Consider the following 24,320-nt stretch of genomic DNA (forward strand, 5'->3'; position numbering starts at 1 on the left):
GTATTAACCTGAAGTAGACTGTTTTCAATTGAGATGCATGGTGTAATCCCAAGAACAACCATGAGGAAATCCATCAAGGGTATAGTGCACATTCAAAATGTACATGACGGGTTTCCCTGGTGGTGCAGTGGTTGAGAATCCGCCTGCCAATGCAGGGGACATGGGTTCGAACCCTGGTCCGGGAAGATCCCACATGCCACGGAGCAACTAAGCCCATGCGCCACAACTACTGAGCCTGTGCTCTAGAGCCCACGAACCACAACTACTGAGCCTGCGTGCTGCAACTACTGAAGCCCACGCGCCTAGAGCCCGTGCTCCGCAACAAGAGAAGCCACCACAGTGAGAAGCCCACGCACCACAACGAAGAGCAGCTCCCACTCGCCACACTAGAGAAAGCCCGCGTGCAGCAACAAAGACCCCACACAGCCAAAAATAAATAAATAAAATAAATTTATTAAAAAAAAAAAAAAAAAGTACGTGAAAACAAACTAAACACTGAAAAACTCAATTTCCACATTTCAACACTTTAAAATATCTCTAAATTTGATATTAATGTAAGCTACATAGTCATAAATGGCAAAATATAAATTAATATTAATTTACTATAAAGAGAATAAATCCTGCATTTTACATTTCTTCTCTACAACTAATCCCCAGTGAAAATAGAGTGCATTACATCTAACTGGCATTTTCCCTTACACGATCAAATGCTCAGTAGCCATACACAGTAATCACTTTACCCTCTGCATTTAAAAAAAAATTCTTATGCAAAAGACAAGTAATATTTTGAATAATCCTTAGTAAGATTTAGTTGATGCTTTTCATTAAATGCTTACAAATGTATATAATTAAAAATTAATGCAACAGCTCTATATGCAGAGAATGCTTTCAATCCATAAAAAACAATGACTATTCTTTTCTGAATATACTGTACTCTAAAATGATTAAGAATTTTTAGCTTAATAAAATCAAAGTATCACAACCTGAAATTTTTAAAAACTGCACACAAAGACTGCAATAACCAATTTACCTGATACTTTTGTTAGGCTGATTGACACGGTTACAATTTTGCCGTCTCTTGAACCTCTGGCTTCTTCGAAGTTTTTCACTGAATTTTTGACCAATCTTAAAATCAGAAGAGATTTTCTTCATTTTTTCTTCAAATAAGGCAGACAATCTCAACGTCATACTGTAAATCTGCAAGGACATGAAAGCAAAACTAGTACTATAAAATATCTTTTAAAATATTTTTACAAGTAAAATTATAGTCACTGAGGCTACTTGTAATCTATTATATCACTGTTATAGATAAATGACTGTTCCTTACTTTATTTCCCATCCCTTCCCTGCAAGGACAGTGGAAGTATCAAATATACACTTCTCCGATGAAAAGAAAGTAATTTTAAATCAATCAACCCTAGGGTTGTATCTAGGGTTTATGTCTGTATGTCAATGGTTCTCAACTGGTTTTTTCCACATCTACGTGTACAAATCCCCAAAATGCCTCCTTCTCCTAAAGTTAGATAGGAAGTTGGTTGGTTTTAAGGTTGCTATTTAGGCAGCAGAAAAGTATGTCTCCTTGGCAAGGGAACAAAATCACTTCTGCACTAGTCTCTACTTGAAATCTGACTGCCTCTGATGCCACTTAGATTATTATTGGGAAAAAAACGATTGCTTATATCCAAAAGAAGACATTATGCCCTATAACTTTATATAAGAAAGATTGTGTTCTAATAACTTTTATAATTAAATAACATCAAATCTTCAAAAGAACAGCAATGTGACGTTAAGTGCCACTATAAATAACTTTCTGGCACAGCTATGTATTCACAGGAAGTACCTTTACTCAGCCACAATCATTCCTGAAAAGTAAAAATCTAATATTCAAAAGCTAAATATCAATCATTCTGGTGCATGGTAGAGGAGGGTGAAGAGACTAACACTGGGGAACCTTTAAAAAGTATGTAAAATGTATGAATTTCCCATATTCATATATATATATATATACACACACACACATACATATATACACACACATATACACACATACATATACAGGTATCCCCACTTTCAAAAACGCTACTTTCTGCCACTTCACTTTTACAAAAGACCTACTTTATTAGTACTTGTTTTCGCTAACTGAAAAAAGAATCCAAAGAAGATTTTCACTTTTATGAAAAAAGGTGAAAACAGAGTTCAGCATTTGTTTGCAGCAAGCTGTTACAGAGGTAGTGCATACCCCAAACAGCAAGAGTAGCACCGCCAGGCTCCTTCCCCAGCAACTACACTCAGCATCTCAGCATCAGGTCGCCACAGTTTTTTGTTTGTTGTTTGTTTTTGTTTTTTTAGCAACGTCCCAACCAGAGAGATACATTTATTATGGTTGCTGAGCTTGCACTGACACTTTATCACCCGAAGTCCATCAAAACCATTAGGGTTCATTCTCGGTGTTGAATATTCTATGGGCTTTGACAAAAGTATAATGACAACAGATTTTCCCTTTCGGCACTTTGAATGTGTCATTCGACAGCCTTCTGGTAGGCAAAGTTCTGGCAGAGAAATCAGCTGATAGCTTTAAGGAGTATCCATTACGTTATGACTCTTTGTTTTTCTCTTGCTGTCTTTAGAATTCTCTCTTTATGCTTAGCTTTTACCATTTTAATTATGATGTGTCTTGGTGTACATCTCTTTGTGACTCATTTTGTTTAGGCAGGTCGCCACAGTTTTGAACTGTATCTGTGAGCATCTGTGCCTTATCTTGATCTATTCCGTGCATCTGTTATCAAGATGTGTCCTAAGGTAGCTGGTTCTTCACCTAGAAATGGGGTACTTTCAAATACAGGAGGAAACCTATATACATATACATATAATAAGTATATGTGAAATCTGTAATCCCTCTTTATCTTTGAAGTGATTTTTAACAGTTATTTCCAGTATTTTGTATATATATTAAATTTATTCTTTTCCCTCGAAACTGAACTCTAGCATAAGTCACCAATTTTAACAAGAGTGATTTTTTTTCCTCAATCATATTAAGTTTGAAAGCTCTGATAATCTTGAGTACCACCACTTTCATCTGAAAAATTCAATAATACATTTGAATTAAAAATAAAATTGTTTAACAAAAATGAGTGCTAAAATTATTAGTTCCTCAACATGAAAAAGGGCATGTGTGAAAAACACACAGTTATCATTATACACAGTGGTAAACGACTGAAAATCTTTCCCCCTTAGATCAGGAATGATACAAGGATGCCTGGTTTCACCACTGTTATCCAACACTGTACTTTAAATTCTACCAGAGCAATTAAACAAGAAATAAAAATAATTCAAATTGGAAAGGTAGAAGTAAAACTATCTCTATTTGCAGATGAAATGATCCTATATATAGAAGCAATCAAAGGTTCTACAAGAAAGCTATTAGTGCTAATAAATTAATCCAACAAAATTACAGAGTATGAGATCAACACACGAGAATGTGCTCTGTTTCTATACACCAACAATGAACAAGCAAAAAAGGAAATTAAGAAAGCAACTGCATCTCAAATAGCATCTCAAACAATAAAATATGTGGGAATAAATTTAACCAAGGAGCGGCAAGACTCTCCACTGAAAATTACAGAACGTTGCTGGAAGAAATTAGACCTAAATAAATGGAAAGACATCTGGCATTAAGGGATAGAAAAACAGGAGTCAGGATGTCAGTACTGCCCAAAGGAATCTACACCTTCAATTCAATCCCTATCAAAACAGACACAGAAAAAGTCAATCCTCAAATTCATAATGAATTGCACCCCCTGAATTGCCGAAACAATCCTGAAAGAGAACAAAGTAAGAGGACTCAAATTTCCTTTATTGCCAAACTTACTACTAAAGCTACAGTAAACATAGTACTGACACAGAGACAGACACTCATATGTATAAACCAATGGAACAGAACTGAGTTCAGAAATAAACCCATATATCTATGGCCAACTGATTTTCAAAAAGGGTGCCAGGCCATTTAATAGGGAAAGAATAGTCACTTCAACAGATGGTGCTGGGACAACTGGATTTCTACATGCAAAAGAATAAACTGGACCTCTACCTTACACCATATACAAATATTAACTCAAAATGGATCAATAGCTTAAATAAGAACTAAACCATAAAACTCTTAGAAGAACACATGAGGTGAATCTTCATGACACTGAATTTGGCAATGGATTTTTTTAAACTATTTTGAACACTATTTCCAAACATTTGCCTCTATAAATTACTCCTTAATATACATGTTTTGTGCAAGTAGTCTTTTCCACAGTTAATATTGACTGTCTATAAAAAATAATTATTAAAATTAGAATTAATGGGTCAAATGGCACTTAAGCTTCTGACACATATTTTTCAAGTTGCTCCATAATAGTGTTGGGCATCTTACAGGCTGTGTGACCCTAAGTAGCAATGGGTTCTTAAACATGAAACCAAAAGCACAAGAAACCAAAGAAAAAAAAATAGATTAATTGGACTCTTACAACTCAACAACAAAAGGACAAAAATCCAATTAAAAATTGGGCAAAGCACTTGAATAGATATTTTTCCAAAGAAAATATACAAGTGGTCAATAAGCACATGAAAAGATACTCAACATCATTAGTGTACTGACTATATTTTCTTATTTTCTGTATCCTTGATGCTCTGGCATTTGGAGCCTTTATCCTGGAGAGACTACCCCATCCCAGGGCTAGTTCCCAGAGATAGCAAGTGGCTTTTTTTTGCAGGTGTACCTCTGATACAGAAAACAATCAATCCAGAGATCAAATACCTAACAGTCTTCTTTATCAAACTCTCATACACCAAGCCAATATTCCCCCTACCCAAATCACCCCAGAGCCAGGAATCAGACATCTAGAGACCACCCCGACAGATCAAAGCTCCAATTACTACAAACTAGCCAATCCTAGACTGTTTACCCTGCCCTGCCTTGCCATCCTGTGAAAACCCCAATCTAGGCTCTGCCATACTCTTCCCTTCCCTCCCCTCCCCTCTGCCTACTCATCAACCTTGTATCACACACTTCTGTTTCTAGGGATCTGTGAGTATAAACTTCTTCCTTCATGACAATTCATGTCTGCATGTCTTACTATATCTGATTAAAACAAATTCTAGATATAATTTTTTCATAAGTCATAACATAAATACAAATCAAAACTACAAGGAGATAACACTTCACATTCACTACGATGGCTACAATTTTTTTTTTAAACACAGAAAATAACAAATTTTGGCAAGTATGTGGAGAAACTAGAATCCTCGTACATTGCCAGTGGGAATACAAAATGGTGCAGCCATTATGGAATACAGTTTGGTGGTTCCTGAAAAAGCTGAACATAGAATTACTCTATGAACCAGAAATTCCACTCTTAGATATATACCCAAGAAAACTGAGGACAAGAACTCTTACAAATACTTGTATTCCCATTAATCACAATAACCAAAAAGTGTTAACAACTCCATCAACACTTGTCCATCAAAAGATGAATGAACAAAATGTCATATACCCATACAATGAAATATTATTCAGCCAAAAAAAAGGAATGAAGTTCCAATACAGGCCACATGGATGAACCTTTAAGATACTATGCTAAGTGAAAGATGCCAGACACAAAAGACAAATATTGTGTGATTCAATTTGTATGAAATATCTAGAATAGGCAAATTCAGAGAGATACAAAGTAAATTAGAGTTACCAAGGGCTGAGGGAAGGGGAGAATGTGGAGTTACTTGCTTACTGGTGACAGAGTTGCTGTTTGGGATGATGGAAGAGTTCTGGAAATAGACAGCAGTGATGGCTGAGCAACACTGTGAATGTAATTAATGCCACTGAACTATATACTTAAAAATGGTTAAAATGATAAATTTTATGTTTTATATATATATATATATGTAACCACAATTTTGAAAATTTGGTAATACACCAAAACCCACTAAATTGTGCACTTTAAATGCATGAATTGTATGATGTATCCTCAAACATATATTTTAAACAAAAGGGAAAAAGACATGAATGAAATTTATTTTCTGTCTGCAAAGAAAGTCTCACAAATGGTGACTACTGACAATAACACAAGCTTGGAAAAATGTTAGACTTGTATGTTAAACTGATCCAATAAGCAATTTGGATACTGAATGCAATGAAAAGGTTCTCAGATTAAGAGAAGAATTAATAATGCAGGCAGAGTCTGATAATAAGTAATGAGGGGGAAGTGAAATTAAGACAAAATGGTTAATTAGCAGTGATAGTCACTGATGATAGAGAAAGTGCTGTAACATCAAGCAAGGGCTTTATTTTAAAGTCTTACTCTCAAATTATTGCTGTTTTTTTTTTTTTAAATTACCCAGCACACTGGCTACAAACGTTTATGATTATTCACTGAGAGTATGTGTACCCTTTTGTGTATTTATTATGTTTCAACAAGTTTTGAAAAGTTATCCAATACAGAACATTTGAACAAAAATTTAGGAATGTCCACTCTACTTGGGTTCTTAACTAATCAGATGGCCCATGTGTTTCTTCTTCAGATCCAAAATGTTAGTATGCCATCAGTAGTCCACGCCCACTTCAGATTTTCCTTTTCTTACTTTTAATATTCTTCCAGCCTCTATCACTAAGTTCCCAATCCACTTTTCAAGGTTCCCATACGTAAGAAAACAGATTTTTCTCACTCTATACATCAAATACAAATTTGTTCATTTTTCACTGGTGTCCTCACTCGCACCAATCCTCTTTTGCTTATGAAACTTTAGGGAAGCGGAACAGTGTCACAAGGAAATGTCTCCTAAGCAGATGCCTGGGCAGTGGCACTCTATGCTCAACAGTGGTCTTACTCTACTCACTGATCTTTTATGCTCCCACCTCTACCAAACACTAGAAAATTACCATCTACACAGATCACACATACTCTTTTTTTTTATATAAACCACTTTTAAAATTACCTTTGATCTTTTATTTGGTGTATATGCTTTTGCATTGCTAAATATCAACCGGATGTCTTTGCAAAATTCCAAAGGGCTGTCATAATTTCCCGCTTCTAAAGTTTCCCTTACTGTTCCAAAATCCATTGGAGTATCTATAATATCTCGGTAATCCTAGGTTTTAAAAACAATAATTAGTTCAAAGATTCGATTCCTGTTTTTAGAAATGTAGGTGCATCAAATCTCTAAAATATTCAAAATGACAGAAGAAAAAAAGGTTACAAGGATCTTAAGAATCATCAATAATTTTTAAAAAGACATCCAAATACATGGACAAGAAATATAACAAAATGATATACTTGGTAGCAAGATATGGAATTGTTTTTATTTCCTTCTTTATACCCTTCTATAATTTCTAAGCTTCCTACAGTAAATTTGTGCTTTCTAATCTTTTTTTTTTTTTTAAGGTCATTTTCCATTTCCCTATTAGAAAGTAAAGACAGACACTTTTAACCAATTCATAGTTTTCCTGGGGCTGGGCCTACTAATCCTCCAATTATATTATGTAACACTGGTTAACTAAGTCTTAACCCAAGTTACAAGGGTGTCTATTAATTCAAGAAAACTGTGTAAAACACTCTTCCACAGCTGAATTAGTGGTCAGAGACAAAGTTAACAGGAAGCCTAGTCATCTTACTTTTTGGTCGCTAGGGGTTTTTTTTTCTTTTTTTTTTTTTGGCCACGCCACGTGGCTTGCAGGATCTCAGTTCCCCGACCAGGGATTGAACCCGGGTCACGGCAATGAAAAACCCAGAATCCTAACCACTAGGCCACCAGGGAATTCTAGACACCTTACTTTTTAATTTGAATACCTCTACCCCAATCTCCTCTACACCAACAAGAAAAGCCTCAAACATTCAAATAATGACAACTTACTGGATAGTCAACCAAATCAACAGGTTGTCTAAATGGTTCAGAATCTTCACATTGAAATATTAAGTTCACTAGTTCCTTACACTGTTTCTTCCAGTTGCTTTCAACATAATTGGTTGCTTTGATGCTCCTTGTTTTCCAATCATGAACCTAAAAATACATTCATAATATTAAAAGTTTTTTCAATCTTGGAAAAGTCACACTATGGTATGGTATAGTAGAATGGTAAGAATGCAACTGAGCTATTGTCTTCTGTATTATGTCATAATATGTCATTACATGATTTTCTATCTACTTGGGGAAAAAATCCACTTTTTTAAAAAACCCAATGTCACATCTGTTACTCTAAAAACATTTTCATTCCACCACTTATCTCCTAAGTTTAGAAAATGTTTTCACAGGATATGAAGTATCACACTGGATAATGTAGTAGGCAGAATAATGCTCCCAAAGATGTGTACATCTTAGTCCCAAGAACCTGTGACTATGGCAAAAGGGACTCTGCAGATATGACTAAAAGAGTAGATAGACTTTGAGATGGGGAGATAGTCCTGGATTATCAGGGTGGGCCCAATGTAATCACAAAGGTCCTCATACAAGGGAGGCGGAAGAGTCAGAGGCAGACTGGAAGATGCTATGCTGCTGACTTGAAGATGCAAGAAGGGGGCCATGAGGCTCCAGAAGCTGGAAAATGGAAGGAAATGAATTCTACCCTAGAGTTTCCAGAAAGGAACACAGCTATGCTGACACCTTGACTTTCGTCCAGTGAGACCCATGTCAAACTTCTAATCTACAGAACTACAAGATATTTTTATTGCTTAAGGCACTAGATTTATAATTTGCTACAGCAATCATGACAAATACTAAACAGATACTAAATACTTAGAAGTCTGTTTAGAAATGAAATTATATGAAAATGGTAATAATTCAAGTCTTAACTTTCATTGTTATTTGAGGCAGCATATTATGAAAATTGATGTGATAAAAAGCTTAAATTTAAGCAGCATTTGAATGAAATATAAGATAACACTATTAAGTGTTTTCCAATTAATAAACTTTACTTTTAATTAACATATTACATTAGAGCTTCAAGAACTGCCGATGACACCACAATTTTAACTACCCAATATCCAAAGCTTATTTCCCACTTTGTTCTCCCTATCCTCCCAACAAATCCTCATTTTTAAAAAAGGTTCAGTCACGAAATCCTAGTTAATTTTCCCATTAAAAGGTCTCATCTTCTTCCCTTCCTCTCTACTGCAAGCCAACACTATTTTTTTTTTTTCTTTTTTAATGGCCACGCCACTGTGTGCTTGTGGGATCTTAGTTCCCTGACCAGGGACTGAACCCGAGCCCTCGGCAGTGAAAGTGCAGAGTCCTAACCACCGGACCGCAAGGGAATTCCCAGCCAGCACTATTCTTGACTAAGTTTCCCACCTTTTCTCTGAGATTCTTGCAATGAACTCCTCCTAACTTCAATACAAATCTATCTAACTTTAATCAAAATCTGTTTTGGCTATGGAGTTGACTCTCTACTGTAAATTTAAAAGAAATCTTTGGTTTACAACATCACCATCATCTGCTCCCAACATAACAGCCAGACACAAGCACTTTGCTCACTCCAAAATTCAACCCCTACGCCAGTCAGGCCAGTGCTCTCAGTAGCCCACTGACATGCCACACTTTCCTACTTTTTTGGCTTGAATCATAATAACCCTTACTTTTCGAGTGTCCTCTTCTTACTCTATCTCATTCTGAGGACACAGTCCAAATCCCAACCCTTCTGCTAAACCTTACCTAGCCATCCACCTTACAGTGGTTTCTCCCATTTCTCTTATAAAATATTCAATATCAGTATCAATGTAACTTTTCAAAGACAACACCTAAAATCTTACGTTGATTTTAAAACACAGAGTAAATAAACAACTAAGGTTAATCACACAGATTAACTTACTCTCCTTCTTCCAGAAGATGTTTTAGGAAGATCACTATCATCCTAGGAATAAAAATCAGAGCACTTTAAGTGTTAATATTTTCATTAGATATGCAATAATCTTAGCATATCAAAGACATTAGGTTTACGACGGTTATAACTTGTTAACAAAATCTCAAAATACAGACTATCAGATGGTCTTTGTGGCACTCACCCTCCAAGAAACCAACCCTTATTCTTATTCTTAATAACCCTTTACATTCCCTAACGTAAACATGCACTAAATCCAAAATATAGCTATAAAAAGTTGCCTTGTGCATGTCCACAGAAGACATGCCCAAGGAGCTTTAAATTTGTGTTTTTACCTCTTCCATAAAACTCAGAAAGAGTCTCCCACAGATTCCTACATTTTGTACGCTACACATTTTCTTATTCCCTAAATCACATATTAGCATCCCCATTTTTATTCCAATGAAAATCAGTGAACTACAATAATAGTTTGTGTAGAAACTGACACCACACTGTTTTTAAAAAATATCCCTCCTGCAACTCCATACAACAACCTGATTTTCTATGAAGTGAAATTACACAACATCAGTGATATCTGCCTTTATTTACACTTCGACACCATCTTGAGTGAAGGATTTTAGGGTACTTACAGCATGGTAAAGTTCATTAATTTTTAATTACAATTAAATCCAACTCTCAGATACTGGTTTTTTTTTTTTTTTTGGCTGTGCCACATGGCTTGTAGGATTTCAGTTCTCCAATCAGGGATTGAACCCAGGCCACGGCAGTGAAAGCACTGAGTCCTAACCATTGGACTGCCAGGGAATTCCCTCAGATGCTGATTTTACCAAAAACATATCCAAGGTACTTCTTATAATACACCTTTCTCTATCTCAAATTTGGAAAGAGAACATATTCCACACCTAAGTTAATTCACTTAGACATAACTTGTTTATTTAATATCAATTATTGGCTATTACCTCATTGATGATCTAGATAATTTTAAAATGTAGTTTTATCAAGTGCCCTATTTTCATAGTCATTGGAATATAGCAAGAATTGATTTAGGTAACCAACGTTTTCTACTTCACTCTTCATTCTAAGTTATCATTTGCAATTAATAAAAATCATTATAAAATTGACAAACTTCATACCAAATCCCCGGCATTTTGCTCATCATTTTCAGAAGTGTTAGAAAGTTCTGAGATATTTGTACAGTCTTGACTCCTAAAAGACAATTTTTTAATTTAACAGTATGCAAATGTAGTCCCCAAACATTCAAACCACAGGTTAAGATACAAACAGTTCCCCAACTATGCAAACAGTTCCCCAACTATGCACACCTAATTTCAAGCAGTAGAATATCAGGTTTTTACTCTATCCTCTGTGGAAACAACTGACCATACTAGAACAATGAAAGTGAATTTTTTTTTCAATTTAAGTGTGTACAGAAATCAAGCTGGTAATCCAGAAATACTATATGTATAGCCTCAATTGGATGAATACACGGATGAGTTTTTCTAAGTTATCACCACTAGTAATATTTGTACAGTAAGTACCAGGAAAATGGTTGATTTGAGATAAAAAAGAATAGAAGCAAAAAAGGAAGTAGAAACTAAAATAAATTCTGTCTTAACCTCACTGTAAACACAGCAGAAGAAAGAATCGTAAAATAGGGGTATCTAGACACAACGGAGATGAAAATGGGTATGTGACCTTCCTGAAGTAGAAAGAAGAAAATCTGGGAGGAGAGGCAATAAGTTTGAGTCCTCCAGACAGCAGACAGATTCAGCCCAGGAGAGTGAAACAGCTGGAATCAGTTATTCCCCAGTTTGTAGCCAGATACTGAAAATGATGTCAGAGTTTATAAATTATCTTCTCCAGTATATAATTCTTTCAAAGAATTTTTACAACTGGGGGAAAGGCATACAAGATCATATAGCAAAATCATTCATTTTAAAGGAAAGAGGCTGAGTAACGTGTGCAAAGTCACCCAGAAAGTTCACTAGAACAGATTAGGTTAGAACCTGGATCTCAATTTGCAGGTCAGTTTTCATCCCACTAGTCCAAATCGATTTCCAAATGCAAGAAAAGTGTGGAATATTCACAGGATACAATCCAAAACAGATTAAAACTCAATCTAATCATGAGAAAATATCAGACGAGCCAAATTAATTACACGCTACAAAATAAGTGTCCAGCACTCATAAAAAATGATGAAGTGATAAAAGAAAGGAAAGACTAGAGAACAGATTAAAAGAGACTAAGAAAACAAAACAGTGAATGCAGTGGGAATTCTGGATTGGATCCTGAAACAGAAAAAGACATTGATATAAAAACTGATGAAATCCAGATGAATTCTACAGTTTAGTCAATAGTACTGTACCAAGGATAATTTCTTAACACTTCATAAGGACACCACAGTTGTGTAAAATGTTAACCTAAGGGGAAAACAGGTGAAGGGTATATGTATACATAGGGCAACTCTCTGTAGTATAAAATTATTTCAAAATTTAAAAAATAGAAAAAATTGAACTATTCAATTTCTCATTCCTTTACCTAAATTACAATCACAAAAGAAGAAATGTAAAGAAATGTCATTTAATGTAACACATTAAAAGGGTATAATTCAGAGAGCACAAATTAAGAACTGGATAGTTTTAAGAGCACAATATGCAAAGTCACTTTTCCACAACATCTATAATATGAGGTCACTTACTTGATAAATTTCAAAAGCTGGTCAGTTATCTTCTTAGCTGATCTTGCAATTACACTCTCAGGTTCATTAAATGTTCTGGCATTATGTTCTATATATCTGACTTCCCACACTAATGCAGATAGCCTCCTTCAAAGTAAAAAATAGGCAATTTAGGGCTTAAAAAATGAAAAGACAGAAACCAAGTAAAAAAATCCAGCATGTTAAGCCAGCATGATATATTAATTAAACCATAAGTGCAAAGTTATAATGAATAACTTTCTAATACTGTCAACTTGATCACAGTCATAAGCAATTATATTGGAAGCTGAACTGCAGAGAATACATTTAAGGACTGAAAGTCGTAACAGATCACTTAATCACATCCAGAAAACCATAAGAGCAACCCTCCCTTTTCACACTGCCTATAGGTATATTTGAAGCTATTGAGACTCAATGAAGAAAATGTGTTAAATACCATCAATTCTAAGAAAGTCAATCTGACTATAAACTCACAAACTGGTTTCTGAACGAATGCACTACAGAGGTAAATTAACATCAACAATGTGAACTCAAGAAGTCAGTTTTTTGTAAAGACAATTTCCCAAAGCAGCTGAATCATACAGAATACCATCACCTGCTTTAAAAAAAAAAAAAAATCACTGAGAATGGGAAATTTTATAGTTTTCAAAGCTCTAGAAGCCAGAGATAAAAAGTTGATGACTCTGGGGATTTTATCTTTCAAAGGCCAAAGTCATTATTAACTAAATTTTATATTTAAATGGAGCAGCTTTTGCAAGAAAAACAGACTACTAAAGACTGAGGAATGAAACGTGGTACTTCTCCTTATCCAGGTTCTATCCACACCTACCCACAGGCATCTAACACACTGTCTTACACACAGGACCAAAAAATGACTATAACAAAAGAAGAGAATGAAACAGAAAATAATGTTAATCAGTCCCCACTCCACCACTGTCACAATCAGCCACCACTACCTCTGTTAACTCTACCTGGTTAAATGGCCAAATATCTTTTCAAATTTTTTTTAAAGTAGGTTTCTACTGACCTGTAAAATCGATTAACAAGTCTCATTCGAATTGTGTACAGATCAGTTGGATAGGCCACTACAGTACAGTACTTTGGATATGTACACAGATCAACTGGACCTGCAAAAGCTGCTGCTATATCTGTAATGGCAGAAGGAAGAATTTTCATCAAGAATTCATTACCTCTAAGTGATATTTCTCTACAAATCATTCATAAAACAGAGCTACAATTAGCACTACAGGCTTACCCAAAAAGTAATAAATACAAATTGTAATAAAGAACATAACCACAATTATGCTACTGTTTTAAAATACTTTTGTGGAAAAGAAATCTTGAACAGGAAACCTGTCACTGTAAAAAAACTTACCAAGATTCAAAAGTTGATCTATACCACTAATAATTCGTTCACATTCTTCATCTCTCGATTTCTGACCCCATTCGCCATCTTGGGGTTTGTAGAGCAATTTCTCTAGCTCATCTGAAGTGACAGAAATACTAGCTCCTAATTCTTCAGGTGGATCAACTATGATTCCATCAAAAAAGAAAAGAAAACAAAAAATCAAACCAAACTAAATATACACTATATTTAAATTCAGTTGTCCAAGTTCATATACAAGATACTAATCAAAGGAAAAATAAGTTACTTTATAGCAGAAAAACCTGGCAGACACCACCTAAATTAAATGATTAAAGTTAATATTCCCAGTAACAGGACAAACTGCTATCACGTGCCTCCTGATATGATGCACTGAGAAAGCCACAACATCACTTCTCTGACACTCTTGCCAAATATGCAAACTCTGGACTTAATCATGAGGAAACATCAGACAAACGCAAACTGAGAGAAATTCTACAAAGTAAGTGGCCAGTGCTCTTCAAAAGTGTCATGGTCATGAAAGATAATGGAAAGATTCAGGGATTCCAGACTAAAGGAGACTAAGAAGACATGGCAATGAAATCCAATGTGTGAAAGAACATTAAGACCATGTCAAAATTTGAAAAAGGTCTATAAGATTAGAATTGTATCAATGGTATTTCCTGATTTTGATAAATGCACTGTACTTGGGTTAAGATGTTAACATTTGAGAAAACTGGGTGTTCAGAAATTTTTCGTACTCTTTTTGTAATATTCTTAAGTTTGAAATTATTTCAAAATGAAATGTTTAAAAACTGCAGTAAAAATTGATAATGGAAGAGTGTGCACATTTTTAAAAAGAACAAGAGGCAATGTAAATATTCAGAGAATAGTTTCTTGAAAACTGTTTTTTAAAAAAGAAAAATGTCAACAGAAAGAAGACAAACGTATCAATCTAACAATCTGATAGGTAAAACGATATTTTAATATTTTAAATTATTATTTAAAATATTATTATTTTAATATACCTTTCCGAGACTGATAATGCAAATGAGCTTTTCTTCATATGCCTCCAAATTTATTTTTCTGCCTGTTCATGTCTTTTGACAACTCTTCTAAAGACTTATTGGCCTCATTAACATGTAAAATCTCTTTATGTAAGTGCTTTCATTGATTTGGTATCGTTTACAAAGCGGCAGCTATAACTAGCAGTTAAAAGCACTGGTTGGTGCCAGATGGCTTAGGCTAGAATCCAAACTCCTAACCTTTCTAGAGGTGTGTGACTTCGCTAAGTTACTGAAAACGCTCTGAGCCTGAGTTCCTTCATCTGTAAAATTAATAATAGAGCATCACCTCAGAGTAAGATTAAATTAATGGATACATATGAAGTTCTTAGCAGCAGAGTAAGACCTCAAAAAAATGTTGGTTTTCACTTATCTATATATGCTTTATGCAATGCAAAATGTCATTTCATATTGCTAAGTATTATTTGTTAAGATACTAAGCTCAAAAGAAAACTTAATAAAGGAGTCACTGGTGACTTTCAAGAGTGTAGTTATTTAAAACAAATTTTTTTGAAAAAAACTCCTTAGTGGGAAGCAGCTGCATAGCACAGGGAGATCAGCTCGGTGCTTTGTGACCACCTAGAGGGGTGGCATAGGGAGGGTGGGAGGGAGACGCAAGAGAGAGGAGATATGGGCATATATGTATCTGTATAGCTGATTCACTTTGTTATACAGCAGAAACTAACACACCATTGTAAAGCAATTATACTCCAATAAAGATGTTAAAAAAAACAAAAAGAGAAAAAAAAAAAAAACAACTCCTTATTTCCAAAGTAAAGTAAGGCAACAGTTGATGGAGATATGTCAGAGAATAAAACACAAAGGAAAAAGGGCTTGATCCTTAAGGCAGACACAAGAAGAAAACACAGAGCAAAGATTTCATGTGTCAAAAATGGTGGATGTGGAAGGACACAAGTTCTTGCATGTTTTTATGTTGAATCAACACTAATATAAAAGAAAGCTTGATAGTGGAGAGATGGGAGGCAACAGATATATAGGGTACCCCTTCAAAAAGTTTAACAAGAGTGAAGTAATTCAGTAGCAAAATGTTCAAGAAAACGAAATGAAAGCTGTTTTAAGGTACAAGACACAAATCCAAACTTGAATGGAGATAGGAAGGAGGAAACTAAAATTGATGGAGGGAATGAACTAAGTGTAAATACCAGGTCCAAGAGAAGTTCAAAGGAGTGGGACAGCAAGCACTGGAGAAGAGATGGCCTTTGGAACAGAGGCCTCTACCTCTCAGACAAGTTGAGGTAATGCGAAAGACAGACGCAAGCCAGGTTAGAGCTCTTCTCTGAAGAAAAAACAAGGGTAAAGGGATAAGGATGAGGAAAGGGAAATGGAGGCTATGTGAAGGAGATCAAGAAGAGACTAAAGCACAGTTACATGAGAAATGACAGTTGGTGACTAAGATACAGCGAGCAACAAGCTGGAAACAAGATAAGAATTAAGGAGCCAGATACACATAATTCTGTTCACTTGTTTTAGTAAAGCTCACAGTTACCATAATTTAAAAATGTTTCTCAAAGACCACAAATGTGCTCTATGTGCATTAGTAAGATAAAAACTTGAAAATATATTTTCATTGTTTAAAAATTACATACCATTATCAGGTATTGGTTCCATGTCCCAAGGGCTAAGTTTTTCAATTTCAGTATTGTCCCACCTGTTAAAACCAAAAAAAGTCTGGTTAGCCTTTCATAAAGACAATTGATAGCATGTAAAAAATAGATTACTAATGAGAACACTGTGTATAACACCGGGAGCTCTACTCAGTGCTCTGTGGTGACCTACATGGGAAGGAAATCCAAAAAAGAGGGGATATATGTGTATGTATAGTTGATTCACTTTGCTGTACAGCAGAAACTAACACAACATTGTAAAGCAACTATACTCCAATAAAAAAAAACAAAAAACAAAAAAACCTGTGGCTAATACTAGGTACCCACTACAAGAGTAAACAAAAAGATAGAAAATGCAAAAATTAACCTCACTGTAGCAGTAAGTTTAAATATTAACAGTATGGTTTTTTTCAAATAGATTATAACAAACAAGTATAAAAATGTATGGTGGATTCAAGGACAAAACCAGAAATCCTGTGTGGCCTGTACCCAGGGTAAGTGAAGAAAGACAGTGTGAAGGCCTTGAATGCCACACTTCAGAATGTGGACTTTGTTTCCACAGCCAATGGAAAGGCAGCACAGACTTTTTTTGAACAAGGGAAATGAAGTAACATGTGCTCCTGAACAATGATCCTGCAATATTGGGTTGAGGAAATATTAGGAGGCTACAAAAAAGGTCCCAGGGAAGCAAGTAGAACCTGTACCAAGGCGGGTACTAGTAACAGAGGCATTCTAGAGAGATGCTGCAAAGGTGAGACTGACGTGACTTAACAATGAACTCAATGGTGTTTTTTTTAACCTGAAACACGTCATTCATACCACAACCTGCCGCAATGAACAAATGTTTGTAGATGACTGCTTTTCATCTGCATACATACCTAACAATGTAACACTGGAAATGACTATCAGGGTACTGTGGCTGATACGGCTCTTGACTCAGCACCGTTCCAAACCACCAAGCATCGTCAATGATAGAACGAAACCTGTCACCTATAAGAGAGACGACCAAGTCTGAGACATCAATTTTGTTAACATTAACATTTTTAACTTATAAAATACCTATGACACAGATAAAACAAATCAAATAATATTTTTATCTTAAACTTAGCCATTCTTTGCCACTTATCTGCAATCTTTAGTGATAAAACATACGTGAAAAAGACATAGTACTACACTCGGCAATTTACCAAAGGTATAAAACCATAGAATATAGTTGATGAGAACGGTTCATGACTCGGTTCCATTATTTAATGGATCCAAATGCCCACTCCAAAATAAGTTCTATTACAAAGAACAAAATTTAACAAAACTCAAAAATCTTTTACAACGATGTATACAAATCGATAAATATTTAATAAGCATATTAAATATACTTATGAAATATGTAACATTTCCTGAATAAAACAAGTTATAAACGTATGATCAGAAGTTAATCCATGATTCTTCTAAAGTTGCTGCTATATATATATCTCCACATAAAATGGTGTTCTAATTCTTAAGATCTCATAATAAAAATCAGGTCTAAATGTACCCTTGAAAATACTTATTTATTATTTAAAAGAATTAAACATCCACATACCCCATTATCTCAGCATAATATAAAAGCAGGCAAGCAGACCTTAGGAGAGCTCCCTATACAAACCAAAGTAACTGGAAAGAATACTTCAACTGACTTCAGTGATTTTAGATTATACATACACATTTCTAAGTGTATTCTATAACTGTTAACAACTTCTAGAGAAAGAAACTGTATTCGATCTTTGTTTTACATATATTACAAAAGAAACACAGACTGCTATAATAACCCTATCTCCCTCCTCCTTCCCATCCATCCCATCGTTTTCAAAACAAAATCAATATAAAAAAAGTTACTTATCCTTCATTAATAATTCTTTGCTAGATTAACAATACTTTCTTCAAGAAAAGTTTTACAGAAATAGTATCAATCAAAATTAAAGCTACATATCACTCCCAAGAAAGAGAATATTCCCCACAAATAGTCTTGACTAAAGAAAGTATGCTTTCAATAAATTCTGTAAAACTGAAAAAAATAGTAATATCACAACTATTGGAGCTACATGTTTTGAGGTTAATATATTTTCAAATTTATATAAACATGATCTTTATGTATATTTTACTTCAAAATCATTAGAAACCCATAAGCCCCTCATCCCACCACCCTTCTACCATTAATAAAATTCTACTTTTGACAGTATTTCATTAATACAGATATTCCAAAACAACACTTCAACTTTAAAAAGAAGTCTTAATAAATTTTAACAACAAACCTTTTTAATGGAAGGAATATACTAAAATTTTGATGTAGCACCATGGTTTCTGTCCAATTCTATAAATAACCCAATTTAACAAATATCAATTATAATATTTGTTACAATAAGTATTACTGTAATAATAACAAATCCAGGGGCTTCATTTTGAGAAGCCTAATACAAAAATATATGGTTACTAAGGGAGCCAGTCTTTGACACCAAGAATTAGTTAGGTAATATTTTTCTTCCCTATTTATCTAATATTAGAATACTTTCAGTTGAGATAAAAATAGTTCTTTGGTGTAAGACTAAAAACTTTAAATTAAAAGGAGGCTTAAAAAATTCATTTTCTCATGGTAAAAATGGGCTTTTCTATTCCATTAAGATTTTTCAAATAAACCTATTTTGGCTAGTCAAAAGCAGGATAAACATCTGCTCAGTAAAAAGTTCTCACAAGCAACTTCCTAAAATAACTGCTCAAACTTCAGGAGAAGAAGTAAGATTTTTATGGGGGAGCAAAAACAAATTAATTAGCATAGAAGATATGATACAATAATTTCACAACCTCAAAAATAAAACAAAACCCACCAAATTACAAGGGGTAGTCAGGAACCAATCTCTAGCATTTACTTGTAGAGAATCAAGGTTAAATTTTTTTGAATGGGCATGTTGGTAGAACAAAATGAGAGCTTCTAATTTACACATCATGGGGGTTGAAAACCAGATTGGCTAGGAAACTATAAAGTTCTTTGGGACTTGGCTGTACAACATTAACTTCTACATATTCCAGCTGTCTGGTTTGTTTTTTGTTTTGTTCTGTTTCGTCTTTGGTGGCTAGATGTTTCTCTTCAAGAAAACTTTCCTTTACACCTCCAGTCCCCAAAATAACCCTGATTGCTTGTGTGGACGTTACCATTAAAAATAGTCTACTAGGGGCTTCCCTGGTGGCGCAGTGGTTGAGAATCTGCCTGCTAATGCAGGGGACACGGGTTCGAGCCCTGGTCTGGGAAGATCCCACATGCCGCGGAGTAACTAGGCCCGTGAGCCACAATTACTGAGCCTGCGCGTCTGGAGCCTGTGCCCCGCAACGGGAGGGGCCGCGATAGTGAAAGGCCCGCGCACCGCGATGAAGAGCGGTCCCCGCACCGCGACGAAGAGTGGCCCCCACTTGCCGCAACTAGAGAAAGCCCTCGCACGAACCGAAGACCCAGCACAGCCAAAAATAAATAAATAAAAAAAATTAAATAGCCTACTTTATAAAAAAAAAAAAAAAAAAAAATAGTCTACTAAAAAAAAAAAAGTGCAACGGGAGGGGCCGCGATAGTGAGAGGCCCGCGCACCGCGATGAAGAGTGGCCCCCGCTTGCCGCAACTAGAGAAAGCCCTCGCACAAAACGAAGACCCAACACAGCTATAAATAAATAAATAAATAAATAAATAAATAAATAGAGTAGCTATTAATTTAAAAAAAAAAAGTCTACTAAGAGCAGCCACACTCTCCGATAAGATTTCGTTTCAAATAGGGACAACTCAGGGAATTTATTTACCTGTTTCTATTGCCTGCAGAAAAAGGCAGCAGGAGTTAGGAAAATTAATGAGGTCTTAACATCATTTATGAATGTGTACACCAGCTGACACAGCCTAGGTAGAACTTAGTATTTCACTAAAATTGATAAAAGGAGAATGACTTTTCATTCTCCTAGGTAACTAAAGTCAAACTCAATACACGAGCTCCCCAGACAGCATTACATACTGGAAAGTAATACATATACACCTGTGAAATAACTATTACAGTTGCTGGCCTAATTACAGTCATCAATTATGTCCTAAGGAGATTAATAACCTACACAAGTCTAAGCAAGTGAGCCTACCAGCCTGCCTTAAATAGTCACCATGAAAACCACATTCAAAAAGCCACATTCAAAAGTTAGTGCCTACATTTAGGTGATTTTATTTTTTCTGTCGACCCATACAATTCATGGTTATAAAGCGTAAGTTTTACACAAATTTTTTATTTTTTAAAGGAATGGTTACCTCAAGTCAACCTATTTAAGTCTGGGTTGATATGATTATCAAAGGTAAGATATTCTGGCATACCAGAACATTATTGCGTTATTTTTCAACTTTCTTATTGTTTTACATTACAGGTAATTTTGTGAATTATACCAGTGTCACATTAAAGATGGAAGTAATGCAGTGTGGACAAGTCTGAAAGGAAATAGAAGGTCTACTCTAGCCTATACTCCAGGAGTAAGAAATCATCCTTCTAAAATGTCACATACCATACCAAGCCCTAAGCAAAATATACTTAGCAGTCTTATATTTCTTTCCAGAATTTACACGTTTGCATCCACCATAATAAGCAGCACCACAACCAAAAAATTTAGAGCGATAAAATGAGAGATTCATTTCTCAGGGTAAGGACAGACTTACAAGACTGCCAGTTCCTCTGTCTTGCTTCATCGTAAAATTGACGCAGTACAAGAAAGTCAATAACATCTGGCATATCATGATATCTAAACAAAAATAAAAGACTGTTAAATTTCCTGCACAGCAGGTTATAGTCTAGAGCAGCAATGTCCAAAAGAAATACAATGGGAGCCACATATGTAATTTTTAATTTTTGACTAGCCTTATTAAAGTAAAAAGAAACCACTGAAATTAATTTTAATAGTGTATTTTATTTAACCCAATATATCCTAAATATTGTTTCACCACATAATCAATACAAAATAATGAGATATTTTACATTCTTTGCCTTCATACCAAGCCTTCAAAATCCAATGTGTACACTTAATCACACTCAATTCAAATTAGCAACAGTTCAAGTCCTCGGCAGCCACACGTGGCTAACAGCTACCATATTGGACAGCACAGGTTTAGCAAATTATTTATTCTAACATTTTCTCAAAACAAATGCAGAAGCAATTTCCACTACAGGCCAGAATTCTCTACACATTTAAGTGGCATGAAAAATGTATAAAACACGCTCCTGCCTAATTGCTGCTGCAGTACCAGTATTTTTACTTCCAGTGGGTCCCATCTATCAGAACTTCAACTTACATCTTGGGCTGTCCACAGTGCTCTACTATTTACCCTGCAGCTGAATGCAAAGGACATGCTGATCAGCGAGAGGGAAAATCTAAATTTAAATAATTTCATTTTTTAAAAAGTAACACATACCTAATAGAGAAAGATTTGTCCATAAGTTTTCCAGTCGCAGGATCTATAAATGCTAGCTTGAGGCAACAAAGTGTAGGGGGACCAACCTCATATCGTATTCCAACTATTTTGACCAACTCTTGATCCTTTAACAGATATTTTTAAAAGAATAAATGGTTAAAATAAAGCAATTCCTCAAGATTATAATTCTCCACATGTTGCCAAATTAAGTCAGCTCACGATTTAGAATTCCAAACCAGAAGAGGGGTTTAATTTACCATTATTTACAATCGTTTTTGCTAAATCTTCACATCTTTTTGAAGACCGGTATTTAACACTGTTTCTAACGTAAGGAATATACTAACTTTAGAAAAAAACACAACAAAAGTATAAGAAGGAACGCACAAATCACCCATCAGCTCAGTATCTAAACACAACCACTGTGCACAATCAGAATTTCCTTCTGGCTTTCTTCTCTTCCTAGAGAAACATTTTCATTTATATAATTTTGTACTATGCAAATCAAACTATGTAAGCATTTGGCTTATTATTCTTCAAAAACTTGACATTAAATTTCTACCTAATACATTTCAATAAATATTTGTTGAAGATCTATGTGCCATGACCTATTCCAGGCAGTAGGGGTAACACAGGGAATGGGAGAAACTTCCTACCATGATAGAGCATCCTACTCATTCTACTGTAATTAGCCTTCCCCCAATACCTGTTTCCTTAATACTAAGAATATGAGATGATTCATCCATTTATTCACTGCACAAAATGTTATTGTTATAATGTGCCAAACAAAGTGCTAAAAATACAGTTGGTTCTCATTATCTGCAGCATTCTTACTATTCTGTAGTGCCACCCAAAATGATGAATTAGTGAGTTCCCAGTGAATACTGAACCACTGCTCCTGGAGGGAATACAAGGCTACGTGGCTACAGGCCCCCAGTCGTAACATTTCAGTCACCTAATTAAGATAGTATCTTGTGTAATGTGAATTTCTATGTAAAGACATGTCATTTAATCTAGGTTGTTGAGTCATTAACATTGAACTCACAACCAACAGCACTATGACTCATGCTTAAAAGAAGCTTATCTAACACACAGATTTTCTCCATAAGGTACATCATCACCTTCTTGTACACAGTAACACAAGACAGCACTTTAGCACTACGCTAGGGGGCCATCTTAAACAGCAAGTCACCAACACAAAAATCTGAAAAAAAAGCACAAAAGTCTGAAAAATGTTTAATGTGGCACTGAATAGACTGCAAAAAGAACACTTATTTACAATATGAGAGCTCAAAAGAAGGAAGTATCACCTTGTTCAACCTCAGCTGAGAACATGCTGGGCAGACAACTCAAATCTTTTGCCACACTGTGCATGTCTGCAAATGACTAGAAAGCAGCTTGAGTACTGATTCTGGTGTTACAAATAGCAAACAGTGAGAAAGGCAAATTCGTAAATACAGAAAACAAGAAAAATGAGGATCAGCTGTCCTCAGGTACACAGTAATAAGTGAAAGAGACATAAATTTGAATGTATCTGAAGCCAAATTCATAGAAGTAGAGCCACTGAGTTTTTTCATCTTCTAACAGTTAATGAAAGTATCAAAAATATGAAGTATAAAGATTAAAAATCACCTGTAATACTACTCTACATGTAATCACCACTAACATTTTAATGTATTTATTTTGGTTGACCATATGTCTTTAAATTTTTATCATAACCAAAAACAGAATTTCACATCCCATTTTTCCTCTTAGTAACACACTGTGAATATGTAACATTCATTCTACAAACATTTTAAAAGCCTCGGCTACATGGTGGGCTCTACATAGTAGCCAAATGTGTGAATATATCACGGTTTGGTTCATTCAGTACTGTGGGATATTTGGATTTTTTCCTAATTTTTTGTTTTTATAAACAGTGATAGAGAATGTAAATTTGTATGCACTTCTGGTTGTTTCCTAAATTACCAAAAGTAGAACTGCTGATTTAAAAGGTCTAAATATTTTCAGTTTCAATTCCAACTGCCAAGATACCCTATGGGGAGCCTGCACCTGTTTCATGCACCCTTATCACCAAGTTGAACAACTATTAACAAACCTAAACCTTTGCTACTTGTTAAAACATGGTATTTTCTTTCTTTAAATGTTAAAAATATGTATATACATAAAATTGGTTAAGTACAGAGAAGCTAAAGTTTTTTCTGTATTTTATTACATGTGAGGTTGAACCTTTTTTTCCAATTTGTATTGGTTTTT

General features: G+C 34.9%; 1 protein-coding gene across 5 annotated transcripts in view; it reads right to left on the reverse strand.

Moving 5' to 3' along the window:
* BRWD1 (bromodomain and WD repeat domain containing 1) overlaps positions 1-24,320 on the reverse strand; it is a 126,386-nt gene that overhangs the window by 20,193 nt on the left and 81,873 nt on the right. For all 5 annotated transcript variants that reach the window (XM_036850180.1, XM_036850178.1, XM_036850177.1 and 2 more), the window contains 12 exons: positions 22,068-22,192; positions 21,318-21,400; positions 17,494-17,605; positions 16,598-16,659; positions 13,939-14,094; positions 13,591-13,711; positions 12,546-12,671; positions 10,981-11,053; positions 9,839-9,880; positions 7,888-8,034; positions 6,973-7,125; positions 1,031-1,197 (listed from right to left, as the gene is read on the reverse strand). In XM_036850180.1, coding sequence (XP_036706075.1) covers positions 1,031-1,197; positions 6,973-7,125; positions 7,888-8,034; positions 9,839-9,880; positions 10,981-11,053; positions 12,546-12,671; positions 13,591-13,711; positions 13,939-14,094; positions 16,598-16,659; positions 17,494-17,605; positions 21,318-21,400; positions 22,068-22,192 — 1,367 coding nt within the window. The remainder of the gene's footprint in view (positions 1-1,030; positions 1,198-6,972; positions 7,126-7,887; positions 8,035-9,838; positions 9,881-10,980; positions 11,054-12,545; positions 12,672-13,590; positions 13,712-13,938; positions 14,095-16,597; positions 16,660-17,493; positions 17,606-21,317; positions 21,401-22,067; positions 22,193-24,320) is intronic.

Source organism: Balaenoptera musculus, chromosome 4, assembly GCF_009873245.2.
Source record: "Balaenoptera musculus isolate JJ_BM4_2016_0621 chromosome 4, mBalMus1.pri.v3, whole genome shotgun sequence".
Lineage (NCBI taxonomy): Eukaryota > Metazoa > Chordata > Mammalia > Artiodactyla > Balaenopteridae > Balaenoptera > Balaenoptera musculus.